Source organism: Amphiura filiformis, chromosome 3 (assembly GCF_039555335.1).
Source record: "Amphiura filiformis chromosome 3, Afil_fr2py, whole genome shotgun sequence".
NCBI lineage: Eukaryota > Metazoa > Echinodermata > Ophiuroidea > Amphilepidida > Amphiuridae > Amphiura > Amphiura filiformis.
The window spans coordinates 51277085-51296950 of NC_092630.1; the positions used below are offsets into that span (position 1 = coordinate 51277085).

The following is a 19866-nucleotide window of genomic DNA, read 5'->3' on the forward strand; positions in this document are numbered from 1 at the left end:
CAGGAAAACCGTTTGCAAAATCACCGACTGATCAAAAACAATAATATCAGACATGCGCAAATTATATCGCTTCAACAATTCTAATAGATATCGAAGTGGTTTTTAATAGACACACGAGAGACCAATAGAATCTAGTTTGTCTTTGACATTACTTAAGGGGTGGGGTATGAACGTTTGGACAGTATTTATTTTGGGACATTAGAGCACATCAGACATATCGAATTGCATTCTGAATATGAAGAATGTCATTCTGATATCAAATAATTTTTGAAATTCGCAATTTAATACACATTTTATGGCAAATGATTAAAATTGATATTTTTGATATTTAACAGTACTTGAAGTAAACTTTATAAATCTGATGATTTATACTTAAAGTGTATGTAGGTGGGATGAAAAGTCGACGATCAATTGAAAATTTTGACCTTTCGTATTGAAGATATGGATTTTTCCCAAAACACCCAAACAAGTTAGGTCTTTTGGGGAAAAATCCATATCTTCAATATGAAAGGTCAAAATTTTCAATTGACCGTCGGCTTTTCTCTCCTACGACATACACTTTAAGAATATATGATTAGATTTATATAATTTACTTCGAGGACTGTTATATATCAAAATTTGAAAAATATCAAATTTTTATAATTTGTCATAAAATTTGTATTATATTGTGATTTTCAAAAATGAAAATTATTTGATATCAGAAAGACATGCTTCGTATTCAGAATGCAATTCGATAGATCTGAGGTGCTCTCATGTCCCACAAAAAATACTATCGAAACGCAATAAACGCTCATTTTAGATCCCTTGAGCGATTACACGCAATGGATCATAACACACCAATACTTTCACAAATGAAGTGGCAACCAAACCGATCGGACCTCGCTGGTCGATAGTGAAAATACTAATTAAACTTGGGTGTCTGAAATCCCGGATGCACTATTGCTGTTTTCAACCAAGGAAAAGTAACTTAATTGTTGGCTCCAAGTATAAATAAGCATATCTTGCAGATCGTCTCATTTAAACAGTTGGATATCAATGCACTAGTCTAGTTTGCAGGGAGTTTCCAATCCCTAAAATATACCAGCATGGCGCGTATTTTCAACATAACACAGGGACTATTCGTCCGGCTCTTATTCACCGTTTCATCTGCTATAGCTGTTTGGCGAGTGGTATCAGAATCAAAACAGCATATTTATTGGTTATTGCTGTTTTTCAATGTTTTACTCTACGTAGAAGCTATTATCACATTCAATCAAAGGAAATCAGGGGAGTGGAAATGGTAAGTTACAGTTATTTCGTTACCTGATATTCTTCAAACAAGGAGGGGTAAAATTAGGGCGACCTTGACTTTTTGAACGGCCCTTAAAGAGTATTGTGTCCTTAAAATGACTAAAAATGGGACCAAAATTAACAAATGTGGACGAAAATATTGCTTTACGCCTTCACACTCAAATCCTGGCTACGATATGATTGTGGTTTTCAGGTCGGGTATCTGTGGCTGAACGCTTTTGAAGTCTTACTGCATTACAGTACAACTTACTGCGCACTCCGCGATTGTGAATGCAATAAATCGTATATAATTAAGACGCATTAACAATTTAATCTGAACATACATTCATAAAAACCCATTAAAATGATTAATACGAAAATCAATTTTACGTCAATTCTTTTAAAATCTGATTACACCCAATGTCTGTTCGGTAAGTATATGTATACATAACTTGAACATAATTAACACGAAACACAACTATATACTGATAGCAAATAACTATGTCGCATAGTTTAAGGTGTCTTTCTGCGAGGCACCCCTGTATCGGAAAAGAGCACATTACCGTACAAATTGTATACGATACAACTGCTATGGCAATGAGAATTGCAAAAATAAAGTTATGAATCGTTGTCATTAGAGCTATTGATTATGTTATTATCTTTCAACACGATAAATAATATATTAAGTGTACCTTTAAGTTTTTTCTAAAGCATTAATAAAATGTGCTCATTAATTGTAGCCAGCCCATTTATAACAAGAACATTAGCTGTGACGATCTGTTTGCCACGAGTAAATAAATACTAAGCACTCCACTCGATTGAATGGATTAAGAACAAATCTGTGGTTATTTATAATGCAAGAAATTTGACATTTTATATCTTTAATGTTAGATTTAATATTCATAACAATTCATCACAATCATGTATATAATATAGAATTCCAAATCGTAACAACAGGAAAACAGTTTTCAAAATCACCTACTGATCAAAAACAATAATATCAGACATGCGCAAATTAGATCGCTTCAACAATTCTAATAGATATCGAAGTGGTTTTTAATAGACACACGAGAGACCAATAGAATCTAGTTTGTCTTTGACATTACTTAAGCGATTACACGCAATGGATCATAACACACCAATACTTTCACAAATGAAGTGGCAACCAAACCGATCGGACCTCGCTGGTCGATAGTGAAAATACTAATTTAACTTGGGTGTCTGAAATCCCGGATGCAATATTGCTGTTTTCAACCAAGGAAAAGTAACTTAATTGTTGGCTCCAAGTATAAGCATACTTTGAGGATCATCATCTTATTTAAACAGTTGGATTTCAATGTACTAGTCTAGTTTGCAGGGAGTTTCCAATCCCTAAAATATACCAGCATGGCGCGTATTGTCAACATAACACAGGGACTATTCGTCCGGCTCTTATTCACCGTTTCATCTGCTATAGCTGTTTGGCGAGTGGTATCGTCATCAAAACAGCAGATTTATTGGTTATTGCTGTTTTTCAATGTTTTACTCTACGTAGAAGCTATTATCACATTCACTCAAAGGAAATCAGGGGAGTGGAAATGGTAAGTTACAGTTATTTAGTTACCTGATATAGATAGATTAATTTTTCAAACGAGGAGGGATAAAGTTAGGGCGACCTTGACTTTTTGAACGCCTCTTAAAGATACAATATTGAGATAAATTTAAGAAATACATCCCAATTAGGGACGTAGCCAGGGGGTCGGGGCCCACAGAAAATATTCAGGAATAAATGGAATGACTAAAAATGGGACAAAAAAATTGACAAATGGGGACGAAAATTTTGGTATCTGGGATTAACGCGTCTGAAGTCTCACTGCACTACAGTGCAACTTAGTGTGCACTCCGCGATTCTGAATGCAATAAATCGTAGAATTAAGACACATTAACATTAATCTGAACATACATTCATATATATAGTCCATATAAAACTCATCAAAATGATTAATACGAAAATCAATTTTACTTCAATTCTTTTTAAATCTGATTAAACCAAATTTCTGTACGGTAAGTATGTGTATACTTAACTAAAACATACTTTAACAAATGTAACATGTACGGATTATTTGTAATTTCAATTAAAATTAAGAAGAAAGAGTCCCAAAAGTGACGAATATTTAAATATGACGTAATACTACAATGTCTTCCTTTTTATTTGTTTATTTAATTTTTTGATTATGTTTTATAAATAACCTTACATTTCTTCTTCTCAAACACAAACCGAGTTCGTTTAAATGACCGCCGAACGAGTATGCAATAAACTTAGATGAATATAAAAATTGATGAAAGTGAACAGTGGGTTGAACTGGCAACTCTCGGCATTAATTTCCTGTCATTTCTTGTCTATACCAAAGACACCAATGAAACAAGTTGTGAATGCTACCGGGGTGGGCGTTGTCGATAGTTGTATGACGTAAAACCCATGCTGAAATAATATCGCAAGTAAGGCCGGAGTTAATTTAGGTTTTTAAATGATTAAAAATGAATGTGATGTTTAAATGAGGAAGAAATATATAATTAGTTTAATTCATGAGAAGTATATTCACTCCAGAAGTTTCAGCGGAAACGAAGCCGTAGCACCAGTATAGCAGTTTAATTGACTAATAATTTTTGCTCACTGTAGTGTAGCTATTGTAATTTTAATATTTTGCTTTGCCTTACAATTACCACTACATGATGTAGGTCGAGTTGGCAGTTGAAGACATATTATTAAAGCAAATTAGTTTATTAATTATTAAAACAACTCATGGGATCAATTAAAATATAAGCTAAATACAACCTGGCGTTAACCTAATATAATGAAGGTTTTGGACTTTCTCTTCGACTCATAAAAATACATGGAACATTTTCAAATTGCATTTAGTACATCTATAAAGCAATATTTAATATATGTACTAACAAAATGTCAATCTTCCCCCAAAAGTATGTCCTTATTACAAGCCAGGTTGCTTACGCTTAATCAGGAATTGACCTTCAATTCACGCTTGGCAAACCTTATAGCCCTTATAGCCAAGTTTAAGCCCCTTAACTGTCAAAATGTAGTGTATGGTGGGAACTGAACACTTATGTAATATCATGATACATGCAGATTATATCTTAAAAGGGTCAAGTTCATGGTCGGCTTCCTCTTTATGCTTAGTTATGCAGGATGCTCTGATATCATCCTCATCCCAACAACATCTTAACTTGTCAAGATCAACATGGAGATTGTGGTAAACCTAAATGTCTTACCATATGTTTACTAAAATATGGAATATCAAGAACAACAATCTGCTTCGTTTGCAAGCACATGCCATGAATATTGCATTAATTGACACACATGTAATATATTAAACACATAAAAACACCCCCCCCCCTTATTACGAGACAATATAACTCAAATTCTATGCATTACATTTTAAGATTGAAATAGCAAAAAGAAATCCATTTTAGTTTTGCTACTAGTTTTGATATCTATTTGACTGGATAGCTCAAAATTTGTAGCCATGGTGATTCCTTAAGGGAAGGGGTATGAACGTTTGGACAGTATTTATTTTGGGACATTAGAGCACATCAGACATATCGAATTGCATTCTGAATACGAAGAATGTCCTTCTGATATCAAATAATTTTGATTTTTGAAATTCGCAATTTAATACACATTTTATGGCAAATCATTAAAATTGATATTTTTGATATTTAACAGTACTCGAAGTAAACTTTATAAATCTGATGATTTATACTTAAAGTGTACGTAGGTGGGATGAAACGCCGACTATCAATTGTAAATTTTGTCCTTTCGTATTGAAGATATGGATTTTTTTCCCCAAAACACCAACAAAAATTTGGTCTTTTTGGGAAAAAAGCCATATCTTCAATATGAAAGGTCAAAATTTTCAATTAACCGTCGGCTTTTCCTCCCAGCTACATACACTATAAGAATATATCATTAGATGTATATAATTTATTCGAGGACTGTTATATATCAAAATTTGAAAAATATCAAATTTTTATAATTTGTCATAAAATTTGTATTATATTGTGATTTTAAAAATGAAAATTATTTGATATCAGAAAGACATGCTTCGTATTCCGAATGCAATTCGATAGGTCTGAGGTGCTCTCATGTCCCACAAAAAATACTGTCGAAACGCAATAAACGCTCATTCTAGATCCCTTAATTGAATGAGAACAAAATGTAGATTCAACATTTTGGCACTGCAGCAACAAAAAATATTTTCAATGCAACCTTTTACTCAAAGAGCCACCATGGCAACAAATTTTGAGCTGTTTAAGACAAACGATGCATCAAAATTTGTAGAACAAAACTGGATTTCTATTTGTTATTTAAGTTTTTAAAATGTGATGCACAGATTTTGAGTTATTCTCTCGTAATGAAGAGGGGTGATTGTGATGTGTTTACAAGCAAGAATTTTGATAACAAGTGGATGGGATGGGACGGCGTATTCAAGGTCATTCAAACATAGTCAAAGCAGCATAATGATACAAACCCTCCTTTAAGTGTTATACGGCCCATACACCTTCAATTTTTTGGGCAATATCAAAGACCCTAGATACAAAATCTACCATTGTACACTGTTAATGATCGTACGTACAGCGCACAGTGGTAGATTTTGTATCTAGGGTCTTTGATATTGCCCAATAAAGTTGAACGTGTATGGGCCGCATAATACTTAAAGGAGGTTTTTGTATCATTATTCTGCTTTGACTATGATTGAATGACCTTGAATACACAGTCCCATGCACTTGTTATCAAAAGTCTTGCTTGTAAAAACATCACATGACGTAATTACTTAATTATGTACAATGGGGAAAGAGACAATGAATTATATAGGTGGTTCTATCATAGGAGCCCACGTCACAAGGGTCTATTGCCATTTGGTCTAATACCATTTCGTCTAATTCCCGTTTAGCCTATATTCAATTGGTCTATTACCAGAAGGCTAATTGCCACTTAGTCTAATAATCATATAGTCTAATGTCTATTTAGTCTAATATTGTTTGGTCTAATAACCGGTATGTCTACTAACCATATAGTCTAATAACCATTTGGTCTAATATTTCTTTAATAACCATTTGGTCTAATAACCGTTTGGTCTAATAACCGTTAGGTCTAATACTCGTATGGTCTAATAACCAGTTAGTCTAATACCATTTTGTCTATTTATTAATAAACCAAATGCTTGTAAGACTAAATGGTGTGTAGACCAAATGGTATTAGACCAAATGGCTATTAGACCTATTGGTTATAGACCAAATGAATATTAGACTAAATGGTTGTTAGACTAAATGGTTTTAGACTTATTGGTTATTTTAGACTAAATGGTTATCGGACCAAATGGTTATCGGACCAAATGGTTAAAGGACCAAATGAATATTGGACGTAGTGGATATAGACCTAATGGGTTTGGACGAAATGGATGTAGACGAAATGAATATTAGACCAAATGGTATTAGACCAAATGGCAAATCCCCGTCACAAGTGAAGGTAGCATCGCATAGGATCATTTATGGTAGGTTCGGGTAACTTATATTTTTTAACTCTGCGGACCGGAAAAAAACAACGAGAATTTCCTTGAAACATTTTATCAAAAGGAATGGAAGAACATTTGCGACAAAAGGGATAATATACAACCATTTTCACAATTTATACAGGAAATAATATGGCTGTTCATATGGCAACTGTGTTAATGTAAATAAATGTAATCGTGAGTGTGCGCTGGTTCGAATCCGAACGGTTCTGATTTTTTTTCTCTGCTTTATTATAATGCCAGTTTGTCTGAGCTCCATTTCTTTATTTAATGTACATTGGATTGCAGTATTTTGAAGTATGATTTTTCTCTGAAAATAATAGGTCATTCAGCTTTTTAAATGTGTTAGCTAATCGTATGTGTTGCAAACCAGTAAAGGGGAGGAATACACCTATTTTCCTTTCAATGCACATGTAGGCCTGCTAGACATGCAAATCACCAGTATAATCCGGATTAAAACATTTGATTCACTCATGTCTCCTGTAGACATGATAAAAATATAAACATACAGAATCAGCACGCAACCATAACAAAATGAGAGGAAAAAATGAGTTAAAATACTTCCTCTTCAGTTCACTCAATAGTGAAGCAGCATGCATCAAATGTGTAGAGGTAGAACTATCGACGGAGGGGCTTAGTAGTGCACCGGATTCAAATGCACTATAGGTCTAATGTGACGTGAAGAAAAGATCGATAATAATCATAATAAAGTTATGTCCCCTAGTTTATGCAATGGGCGTACCATAAAAATATAGATTTTCTAGAAAGAAAAAAAGCAAGGTACACCAACTTGACGTGGGGGAACAAGTAAAATACAGACTAGACAGTACGTAGGGGGGGGGAACAAAATAGGCATTAGAAGAGAAAGTGTACTAGAACAAGTGATGAAAATCACTGAGCACACAAGTAGACAAAAACCAAACAACCAATGTAGGCCTAAAAACAGGCAAAGTTAGGTGCCGAGTGCCAAAGTTTAATGGCCAAAAATTGCCAATTCCAGAACCCACGGAGGTGTCAGAAAAACAGTACAAAAGTACACTGGAGTGATGAAAATCACTGTGCACATAGTAAACAAACAAAACCTAACAGACAAAAAAAAAATAAAAAATTGATAATGACATTATGTTCCTGTGTTGTTCTGTGTTCCTTTGGAAGTCGACATTTTCCATTGTGCACTGCGTATTTTGACCTCTCCCTAGCAAACGCTGGAGGCGCATCGTATTGTGAATCGACCGAATTGTCCAATAAGTAAGTCTTCATAATTATGCCGAGATTATGTTCTTTGAAATGTAAGTGTACTTTCATTGTAACTGATAGAAATCTTTTCATGACTATGAATACTTTACTTGTGATAAACATCTTTATAATGTCAAGTTCAACTGAATGCGTTCTTCATGATTAATAATATAATTATTTTTCAAAAATCGATCTAGTAGGCATTCTTGTAAAAGGAAAGCGAACACTATTCACAAAAAGAAACGTTTCAAAAATCGGGGCATTTGTTAGGTAAATTGTATAATAATATTATATTCATTATAAACGACCCAGCTTTTAACCTTGACATGCATTCTGTTACATACTGTAACCGATTTCTTTTATACTACATGGTGCAATGTGCCATTTTCTACCTACTTAAACTGATAATGAATATATACAGGGTGTCCCAGAAAAAATTACCGAGTGAATCAAATTGAACATAAGTCGAGAAATAAACATCAGAATCCAAACATTTAAAAAGTAACGCATAGCCTTTTTTATTGTGCATCACTTATGACATTATTATTTGATTCGGTTGACTGGTTGCGAAGAAATTAACGATTAAATAATGCGCGCATTAATGCAATCTCATTAAATTTAGTCCACATTATCTATTTTACAATCCGATGGTGTTATATTATTCATGCTTTCACTGAAGATGAATATCAGTTTGTCCGAGAAAACTTTAATTTCTGCAATTGGAAGCTTTCCATGTTTTTTTTTTGTTTGTTTGGTTAGGTTGTGCAAATATGTTATATTTTAACTTTCCGTAGAACATTTGAGCCAGGAATGGCAATGGTTACAGCTTTACGTGTGATTTTTGATAGCATGCAACATTAATGTTGATGTTTTAAAAGATTTAAACTTTGCATTACAATTTCTTGGATTTTTTTTAAGCCGGTTGGAATTTTTTTTGCAATAGTTCTGTATGCAACATTTATATCAACATTAATGCAAAAATATATTTACAAGTACCGAGCATCATCTTACATGCAAGCTTTCATTTTCAATATCGTGTAGGTTTTCAAATTTGAACAAAACCCGGGACAAAACCTAATAAATGTTTTGCAAGAAAAAGATTGTTTAAAACAGTTAACCACTAGTGCGCATTGTGTTGAATGATCTTTCTTTCAAACTTGGAATGAAGTGAATTGACGCATGCGTTATGTAATCGCTCGTTTCTTCGCAATCAGTCAACCGATTCTAGTAAAATTAGCGTATAAGATGCAGAATAAGATGGGCTACACGCAGATGTTTAGAGTTTTGGATTTTGATGTCTATTTCTCGACTTATTCGCCCGGTAATTTTTTCTGGGACACCCTGTATTGCACATATAATGATATTGGATTGTGAAAAACGTCACATAACTTAAACTAAGTTTTTTAACAGAAAATATAATAGGAACCACTTCTGAAATTAAGGAGTTCATGATGCAGCGGCTCAATGGCGAACTAGCTGATAACTTCCGGATGGTCGGCACTTCCTAATAAAAAGTGGGCATTAATCCATCTTTATCGGCAAACCTTTTGAAATTTGAATTTTTATATTTAATATTGTGGTTTAATATGTTGAAATTACTTGCAAATGAACTAAAATCATCAATGAGTCTGTAGGTCGCCAGTATTCAATATACAACCGTAATGTTAATACACTTTAATTAAAATATCTTAAAATTCTGAAGCGAACTACCTATCAGGAATTCACAATCCAAAATGACGAAAATCTACATCAGTGATTTGGATCAATAATAATAATAATAATAATAAACTGTTTGAATTTGAGAACTTTTGCCTTTGTGAAATTAAAGTAATTAACTGGATCGACTGTTACCAATGTGATCAATCTATTCTTTGTGATATAAATCATGTGTATTAATGGTTTCAAAATGCTTTGTTTCTTATCATTTCCCTGCATGTTGAAAAGCTTACATCAATAAAATGTCAGTTAAGAACATCTTGAACTCTTTACATTTGTAATCACATTACATATTATGTAAAACTAAACGAAATGACTTCGCTGGACACATTAAGGAGATGCTACCCAGGTTATAAAATTGTCAAATTATTGATAATTAAAGTGCATACACGGTTGTTTGACGGTATGTAAAACTGTGTTAATTTTTAAACAAATAGTTGAACACTGATGGCGCGATTCATCTTTTTTAAAATCTTGTTTGCATTTTTGCAAGGGGTAGACACTTAATAATGACATTAGAACATCATAAAAACGAGTAACATATAGCAAAGAAATATTCAAACTATTTTTTATCATGAAATGAAAGGAATAACTCATATTATTGGGCTAAATTAAGGCAAAATTGCCGCAAAAGTGTACAACAAGATCCTTCTGAACAGGATCCGACCCCACATTGATCCTTTACTGAGAAGCAACCAGGCTGGCTTTAGATCGGGTCGCAGCTGTGCTCAGCAAATACACATTTTGAGGAGGATCATGGAAGGCTTCAAGGAGTACCAACTTCCCTTAACAGTCACTTTTGTGGACTTCAAAAAAGCCTTCGACTCCATCAACAGGTCCGTCATGTTTTCAGTGCTGCGGCATTATGGAATACCAAAGGTTGTGGTCAGTGCCATCCAGGTGCTCTACAAAGACTCCAATAGTGCCGTTATGGTAGATGGCAGTATCTCAGAGCCTGTCCAAGTAACAACTGGAGTGCTTCAGGGTGATGTGTTGGCACCATTCCTGTTCATTATCCTGGTAGACTACCTTCTGATGAAATCAACTTCTGGAATTGACGCTGGAATTGTTACCTACCCACGTCGGTCAAGCAGGTATCCTCTCAAGATGCTGAATGATCTGGATTTTGCTGATGATATTGCCCTGCTGGAATCTTCCATAGACCGGGCCCAGTCACAGCTTACTAGGACTGCAACTGCAGCAGCAGATCTAGGCCTTGTCATCAGCGCACCTAAGACAGAATATATGACTGCAAACTGTAACGCCCAACCAGCACTTGAAGTCTATGGTAGTACCATCAACCATGTCACAGACTTCAAGTATTTGGGTTCCAAGATGGGCTCTAGTGTTGGAGACCTAAAAAAACGAAAAGCACTAGCCTGGGCAGCTTTCTGGAAACTGGAACGCCTTTGGAGAAGCCCGTCCCTGCCAATCGAAACAAAAATCAAGCTGTTTCAGACAACGTGTGTTACTATCTTTCTGTACGGATGCGAGTCATGGGTAATTACCAAGGACATGGAAAACAAGATCAATGCATTTGCAACATCTTGCTACAGAGTCATGTTAAACATCAAGAGTGTGGATCTGATTCCAAATGAAACCATCTACAACCTGACCAACACCACTCCACTGGTTGCCAGAGTCAAGATTCATCAACTCAAATTTCTCGGCCATATACTGCGTCTTGAAGATGGCGAGCCTGTGAAAGAATATGCGCTTTATATTCCACCACATGGGAAGAGGAAACCGGGACGGCTGCGCACACTGTACTTACAGTATGTCCAACACCTCCTGGGAGATACTGAAGGGATGCTGCAGCCAAACAAAATTGTTTCGCTTGCCCAAGATCGCATTAGTTGGCGAAAGCTTTTAGTTGCCTGCTCCGCAGCCGACTGATGATGATGATTAAGGATATACGGGGTATTGTTGGTCGAAGCAGCCAAAATAATCGATTTTCATTATCTGAATTAATATACTATTGCAAAATAATACTTTGATATTTTGCAAAAGTTCATTCTACAAATCATATACTTTGAATACTTGCTTACAATAACTTAAAAGTTATTGTTGTTAATGAGTTACGTACGTTTTACAAAAGTGTTGTTGTTTCAGCCCTCTTTACAACATAACTCAAGAACCACAGGACCTACAAAAGTATATCTGTGATATTTGAATTCTTCTACATGCTCGCTATGAATTGAGCAAGATGCTATGAACTACTTTTTTTCTGCTGCTTCGTCGACCAACAATACATCGTATACCCTTAAATTTAAAATATATGTAAATAGCGCCCTCAAATTTCACACAAATATTCAATTTATTACATTAAAATAATCCAAAAATCTAAGGTAAAAATAGCTTTAAAATAAATGCGTATGTTAGTGTGATATATAGGTGTTTGTGTATCAAAAAGGTCTAGAATGGAAAGATTTGTAATGTTTTGTTAGAATCATTAATAAATGATCACATCAAACAACCGTGTATATCAAACAAGATGCAATGGAATCTAATGTTGCCCTGGTATTTCAATATTAGGATCGCAATTTTGTTTTTAAATGTATCACACATTGTTAACATTAATAGAAGTCTCCTGGTTCCTCCTTAAAATAGACACGTCGACGGTTGAGAACCAGAAAGCCTTAACTCATAAACCTGATCCTCAAAATGAGCATAAAGTCGCCAGGGCGCTATAGCAGATACAGTCTATTAAATATGACAAAATTCAAGAAAAGTACATAAATTCTGGAGGAAATATTGATTTTTGAAGACTAAAGCAAGGGGCCACCCTAACATGTTTCATATGATTTTAGGGTATAAAATAAGATTTTCAAATCGTGAATATCTTATGAAGTTATTTTGTCAACTTTATGCTCATTTTGTGAGAGCAAATCATTGTGAAGGCTTTCTGGTAATCTGAATTCTTGAATTGTCTAGCATTGTGCCGAAATTTGTAAAGCGCCATTATGATTTGACAAGGTTCGACCAGTATTTATAACCTTTTCACTAACGTGCCTGACCGATTATTATAGTTTCGTTGACCCATGATAATATACCAATTGCCACCATGCAACCACATTAAAGAATAGAATACCTAATCAATGCTTTATCAAATACTGGGAAATGGATAGCTCACTCGATGTAAAAATATTTATTACCTATATTGGGTTTATAATAATATTAATATGGAGTTATAGATGTTGACAGTTGGTTTCCGAAAGAGCTGGGCTGTGGTTCATTTGGTCTTATACCACCAATTAGTGCACGGATTTAGCCTCTGTAAGGGTGTGTACAGGAATGGCACTGTCGGAAAATTTCATTTTGAGTATATTAATGTGATGCAGCGAAACAGAACGGAATAATGTATGTTTATAAAGTAATAACCAGTTATCACATATTCTTTTGAATTTCAAAAATTGACCGGTCCGTTCTTGAATTATAACAATTTGAAAATTACACCTCATTTGAATCCATTCCATAACTCAAAAAATAATCTGCATTGAACCATCCATGGTAAATACTAATGCTTAATACTTCAGATACAGATCATCAGTTGCTGTATTGAATCCGTGCAAATGATTAAAAATGAACTATCATCGTGCAAGTGGGAAGCAATCAATTTTCAATTGCTTAAATTATTTATTCTAGATTATTTAATATCTTGATTGATTCATGGAATAAAATACTCATCAATTACAATTTACAATAATCTTTTCAGAGCAAAGACTCTAATTTAGAGTCTATGTTCAGAGACACCCTGTCTCAACATTCCTAGTTTTCGTAGCTGCTTCAGAATGTTCATGTTAGTCAGTCATTTGAAAGGAGCTAAGGTATTAGTAAAATGCTGTATATCTTGACAAATAGCTTCTGAGGTTAGCGTGTTGGAAAAACCCCTATGAGAATTACAAATTCAAACTTATTATCCTTGATAATTCTTATAATGGAATGACACGATTAGTCTGTAAAACTGATATTTATCATATTTACGTCGGTTCTTATATAATATACTGGCAATTTAGGTATGGATTAGCCTTTTCGTCTAAAACCCAATTGCAGGATAAATTGCTCAAATCTGACAAATATAATACAGCAGCGCTTTTACAACAGGGAAACCACAACTGGTGTAACTTGGATTAACATTAATGTGTGAGGCGGAGTTCTATTTGCAATACCTGTACTTGCAAAGTTGCAATGCTCTGTTCACAAGGAATTTATGTAGAATGCCACATTGCTATGAATTGATGAACACCATAATGACCAACAAACAGCCAAACCATAGTTTCATCGATCCTAAAAATGTTTTACCCTGAACTCGTAGAATGTAGGAGAGCACATTTCCTCGAATCTTTAGAGCCGCAAAATAGATCAATGATGCATCCTATCATCTAAGTTGAAACCTAATAATTCCATTGATAATTGTTCCTTCTTTCATGCATTCTACCACTTGTCTAACTTGTCAGTAAAGCAAGTGTAGCATTTAATTAGAGTAGCAGTTAATTTTCAAGTTGATGATGCAGCTGATCCCGTACTGACCTCATTGATTCAGCTTGTTTTAGAAAAATATGTATCTGAGGTCACCTATCTATATGTACCCATCCCCTGACCTACTATATGATTTGTCTATTTCATTAGGTCCCTGCAGTCGTAACAACCTATTGGATGTTAAAAACCAAGCTTTAGAAAAGATCGTAACAACATGTTTTTATTTATTTCAACGCTTGTTTTGATCTTGCTGAGCGATTGATAGCTATAATAGACGCTGACGTGATAATACCTAGCTACAATTGGTAAGACAAATAAAGCAAATCGCATAATCTTTAATTTTTTACTATTTGCCACCTTAAAAGAAGTTACCCACTATAAAGAGCAACATCCCACAATATATACACGTTTCCTTTATCAAAACAATGGAGATTTTGGAATCAGTTGATTTTTGTCCACAAATCAAAGTAGGCTTCGTGAATGGGGTCAAGGTCATGCATTCAAGCTTGTTATAAAATCAGTTCCTTATTTTAGCATAAATCGGTCGAACAACATTAATCCCATACTATGGAATTCGCACGCTAATACTGAAAAGCACGAGGAGTTCCTGAAGCAGGAAAGCGTACTTTACATTCAATGTATTGCACATTTTCCTGGGTGTGTAGTACTATGCACTTTCCTGGGTGTGGGTGGGGGGATGTGTGTGTATTATACACCGCATACCACCACCCACACCACCCACACCGCTCGTTTCCAATGAACAGTACATTTTGTATTATGTATGTGCGCCATTTTAGCCATTTTCTCATCACCGAACATTTATAGAGATTGCCTTGACTATGTCTTGAAAACGTCTATTGAGACGATAAACCTAGCGGTTCCGTATGATCAGTCAAGTACATTTAATAACACCTTAACTAATAGGCTGATTTCATTATTTCATGACGTAACTATCTCTACTCAGTAAGCGTGAAATATTAGTCCTTAACCCATTCTTATGCTGGCCCAATCTAATCAACGACACGCGAGCTATATGATATCAATCTTTCCGCTCTTTGCAATCAATAGCAATTTTAGTATTTTATGTTTATAATTCACTTTATATTTCAAAAGTACATTTGAAGGCTAATCGAGTTTATCGTTTTTGTTTATTTCGCATGCCGGCCATAATTTGTTTCAAGCCAGATACATTCAAATCAATGTCCTATTTATCTACTTATTCATCTCTTCTTTTTAAAATATATATAATCTAAATTGACCAGAATGGTTTGTTTTTCCTTGCTAATAATTCGTATTTATTAAATAAGCTGACTAGATTGCTGAGCCTGTAAACAGTACAGAGCAGTATAAGTAGTATAATTAGTACAAAAACTTAAGTTGATAAGCGAATTAGCTATATAGTACAAGATATAGTTTTGTACAACATCAGACTATGACACAAATGATTACCAAGGACATATGGACAAGTACAAAAGCCAAACAATATTATATCTACAATCCAGGAAAAAAAGGTTGGCACACTTTGCCTGTCTTTTGGTATATCTCTTCCCCCGCTCCCCCAATTCAATGTTGGACCAAGCCATGTTGTCAACAGGTCCGTGAGACCCTCCAACATTAAAAGATGGGGAGTGGGGAAGGGTGAGATATAGGGGGTGTCTGTACTTCACATATATTGCATGCATGTTTCACTCGCCTCTCCAATTGTGATAGGGCACGCATTTCCATTGTTTAGTGCAAGTGTGCCAACTATTTTTTTCCTAGATTGTAGTATATTTTTCTTCTTTAAGTGAGTTCTTATATACATGTACATATGAAAGTATGCACATATAAATGAAATAGGGTCAGCACTTATACCCACGAATTTTAATGTCACTTAAATTTCTATAGTAAATCCTACTTATCCAATGATTACGTGAATTCATTTTTTTAGTAGTAGACTAGTTGGCACCAAATAGTCGCCACTAGTCGACTAATTACGACTTCTTGGAAGTCAAAATTTGAGTAAAAATTTAAGGTTACTTTCATGCCCAAAAATAGTTAGGGTTGTACGACTTAGTCGTCAATAGTCGTAGTCGCGTTCATAAGCGGTCGTAGCGACTTTCGACTATGACTTGGTAATAGTCGACTGTTACAAGCCGTAATGACTCAAGGTCAAAATTACCTTTTACCCAAATTCACACGAATGAACAACAATAATACACTGTTTGATTAAGTTAACAACATCTGGTCTTTAATTAAAAGTAAAGCAAAATATGTTTGGTACATGAACAATAAATTCGCATATAATACATTCTTGGTGATCATAGAGTTCTGTTGCAATTTCTGGACGGCTGATGTATATGTCCTCTTTCACTTGTCCTGCAAAAATCACTGTTCAGCAAAGTCCACTGTATACTTGGATTTATATATATTTTTGCGTATAAAATCCTCGCACAAATTTTATGCTACTTTCTCCAAACGTTTTTAAGTTAAAACTCCTTGCACAGATGACAATATCCAAAAATGGTGTTTCTTTCACTGATCACTCGCTTTCTCCAGGAAACAGGACTCTTTCTGCACTGCTCCACTTTATTCCGGGACTTTATTGACAGATGTGTTGTTTTATAAACCAAACTCCAGCAAGTATTTCATACACTCAAAATCTCATTCGTTGCTGTATTAAAATAGCACATTATTGGCTATGCAAAGTGGTTCAAATGTACCTCCTTTTGAAGCACAACGACGACCAAGACGCCGAGAGCCCACAAACTCTCTTCATGTTCTGTAAAGAGAGAACTCCAATGCTTTCACCTTTTTATATTCCCAAAAACCCACAATTTATTAATAGACTATTACGTCACATTCATCTTATTTTAGCAAATGGGGTTTTCCCAGTTAACATTAGGCAACACTGAACATTCTGGAATAGTGGGTATTTTTAAGATTATTGATAACTCTGACTGAGTTTGTTTGTTTACTGTAACCAAAGGGCTTTCCCTAAAACACACAAACTCTTGGTTTTCCACTTTCTCCTATTTCTCATGACATAGTTTTAAGTTGTAAACAAATATAAATATTTAAATCAAATTACTCAAAGCACATCACACCACTAATAACGACTATATATTGGATCCTCAAGATACATTAAGAACATGAAGTAAGACAACATATAACATAAAGTTTGGCAACTAATCATTTGACATCTACACAAATAAATGTTGCCGAAAATGATCTGTCTTGTGATCGTTGGTTGCATTGCCACATATGGAAGCAGTTAGATTACTCACTCAATCCATCGAGATGCACGTGCATTTTGAGCATGAATGGTACCTCGAATTTGTACTGAAATTTCGACTTCCAAATAGTCGTAATTAGTCGACTAGACGCGACTATTTGGTGCTGACTAGTCAATTATTACTAAAAAATACTAAGTTGTGTAACCTTACCAAAATGCACAAATCAACACGTGCATCGCAATGGACTGAGTGATTAATATAACTGTGGCCACATGTGACAATGCAACAGACGATCATGAGAGAGAGAGCAAATATAACAAGATCTATACCTACTAACATGAACAGCTACTACCGAATAAACTTGCACATATCTAAACAAATTTTAGCAACATTTATATTGATGTCCAAAGAGTAGTTGCCAAACGCTCTGTTTTAAAGTTGTCTTACTTCATGTACTTAATGTATCTTGAGGATCCAATAGTTTGTCGTCATTAGTCGACTATCACCAAGTCATAGTCGAAAGTCGCGACTAGTTGCGATTACGACTATTGGCGACTTAGTCGTGCAATCCTATCAAATCCCTACCTTGTCAGAGTGATGTATTAATGAAATTTCGTTAGGCACTTGTATTACAACATTGGTGAAGTACCGAAGTCATGTGTAACAGGCAGAATCTACATTATTTTGAAACTCGATTCTACTGGTTTGGTGTTAACTGGATAGTTAATTAATGAGAATCTTCATGAATGAGTAAGAACTTGCAGATAGCTTTCAGATCATAGTATGTTTCTGATGGCTAACAGGTGGTGTATATCCGTCAATACGGGTATCAAACAGGTCAAAGGGACACATGTTCACTGTATTATGATAAGTAAGGTGAAGTCGAATTTAATTTACTACATGACATGTCCTACTTCGTACTAAAGCATTTTCCACCCTGATGTGGCAGTGACGTCAAAGCGTTGAGGCAGCTGTTTCTTGCGCGCATCTATGCGGCGTCTTTGGGCATGTGCGTGTGTACGCCAGCGCTTTGAGCTAACACTAGCAATTTGTAGCTGCGCCCAATGAAATGTGCACTGACGTCACTGCCCCATCAGGGTGGAAAATGCTTTAGCCGCAGCATAGACATACCACCTGTTTGTCTTGTTTTGGTACTTGTTTGTCTGGGAGCCGCAGTGTGTCACCCTCACGAATTTAGCGAGCGCGAGGCGTGAGGCGTTCAACCGAGCGCATAGCGCGAGGCGTTCAACTGAGCGTAACGCGAGGTGCTCACCACTCTAAAATACTAAAGCAACAGAGCCAGAAAGTAGTGCTAACTTCGCACAGGAAGTATCATTATCCGTATTTAGTATTTTACAGAATATCTCCAATCCAAATGAAACATGACACGGCAATACCTGATATTCCAGGTAATGCTCCTTCGCTACAAACACGAAATTTATGCCACAAATGACCGTCAAACGACTCTCATAACAGCTTGTTAACATTTATTTTCGCCCACAGTTATGCAGTCTACCGTAACAGTTAGTCACAGGGACTTTGCAAAAGTGTGCGATTCACATCTGTGCAAAAAAGTACAGTGTAGCTCTCAAATTAATGATCTTTTGATAAGAGAAGCTTGTTTTGCTTCCGCTGTCGTCTTCTTCTCTTCTTTTTCTTCAATTCTTTAATTTAATCCTTTACATTTTATTTTGAAATTAGGGACAGATCCAGTACCATCAACCTCGCCCCATCACTGACACCAATGCAACAGCAGTCGCTCGGCGAGCAGTGCAGGTAATGTGTCTTGACGTATAGACGCATTCATTAATATCAATATAAATAAATTATGTTGATCTTAAGTTAACTTTGGCAGGACTGCAACGGTAGATTTGAATGAAAAATGGAATGCAAGAGATAACATTATTCTTAAATTAATATATTAACGAAAAACAAACAAACCTACTGCATCACTTTTCTGCAGTTACTTAAGGAGCGTTCGCAGCTTTAGATTGACTTTCTTTGTCCAATAAGTTGCTCCAAAGGCTATTTTACTGATCATTACCGTCAATTCAATTGCAATTGTCTTTGTCACAACAAATCACAGCAATGCGTCTTGTGGAATCCAGTCACGTGTTAACGTGTGTAATTCGCGTGTTGCATAAAATATACAAAACGCCACCGAAACTTTTACAAGTAAAATTTTTATTTAACATGAATAGTATTATCTAATTACCCAACTATTACGTGGTTTGTTTTTCGGAAATGTGATCTCTTGCTTTCTGGCATTAGCCTTTCCGAGATATGGCGGACACAATAGGATGGCGTTGCACGAAAAATAAAGTCTTTTGAATTTGCCGGGTTTTACCCATATTGAAGACTGCCCTCCTATTGTGTACGCCATA

General features: G+C 35.2%; 1 protein-coding gene across 1 annotated transcript in view; it reads left to right on the forward strand.

Moving 5' to 3' along the window:
• Positions 1 to 2434: 2434 nt before the first annotated feature.
• LOC140147316 (uncharacterized) overlaps positions 2435 to 19866 on the forward strand; it is a 57389-nt gene continuing 39957 nt past the window's right edge. The window contains exon 1 of the mRNA XM_072169094.1: positions 2435 to 2849. Coding sequence (XP_072025195.1) covers positions 2656 to 2849 — 194 coding nt within the window. The 5' untranslated portion in view covers positions 2435 to 2655. The remainder of the gene's footprint in view (positions 2850 to 19866) is intronic.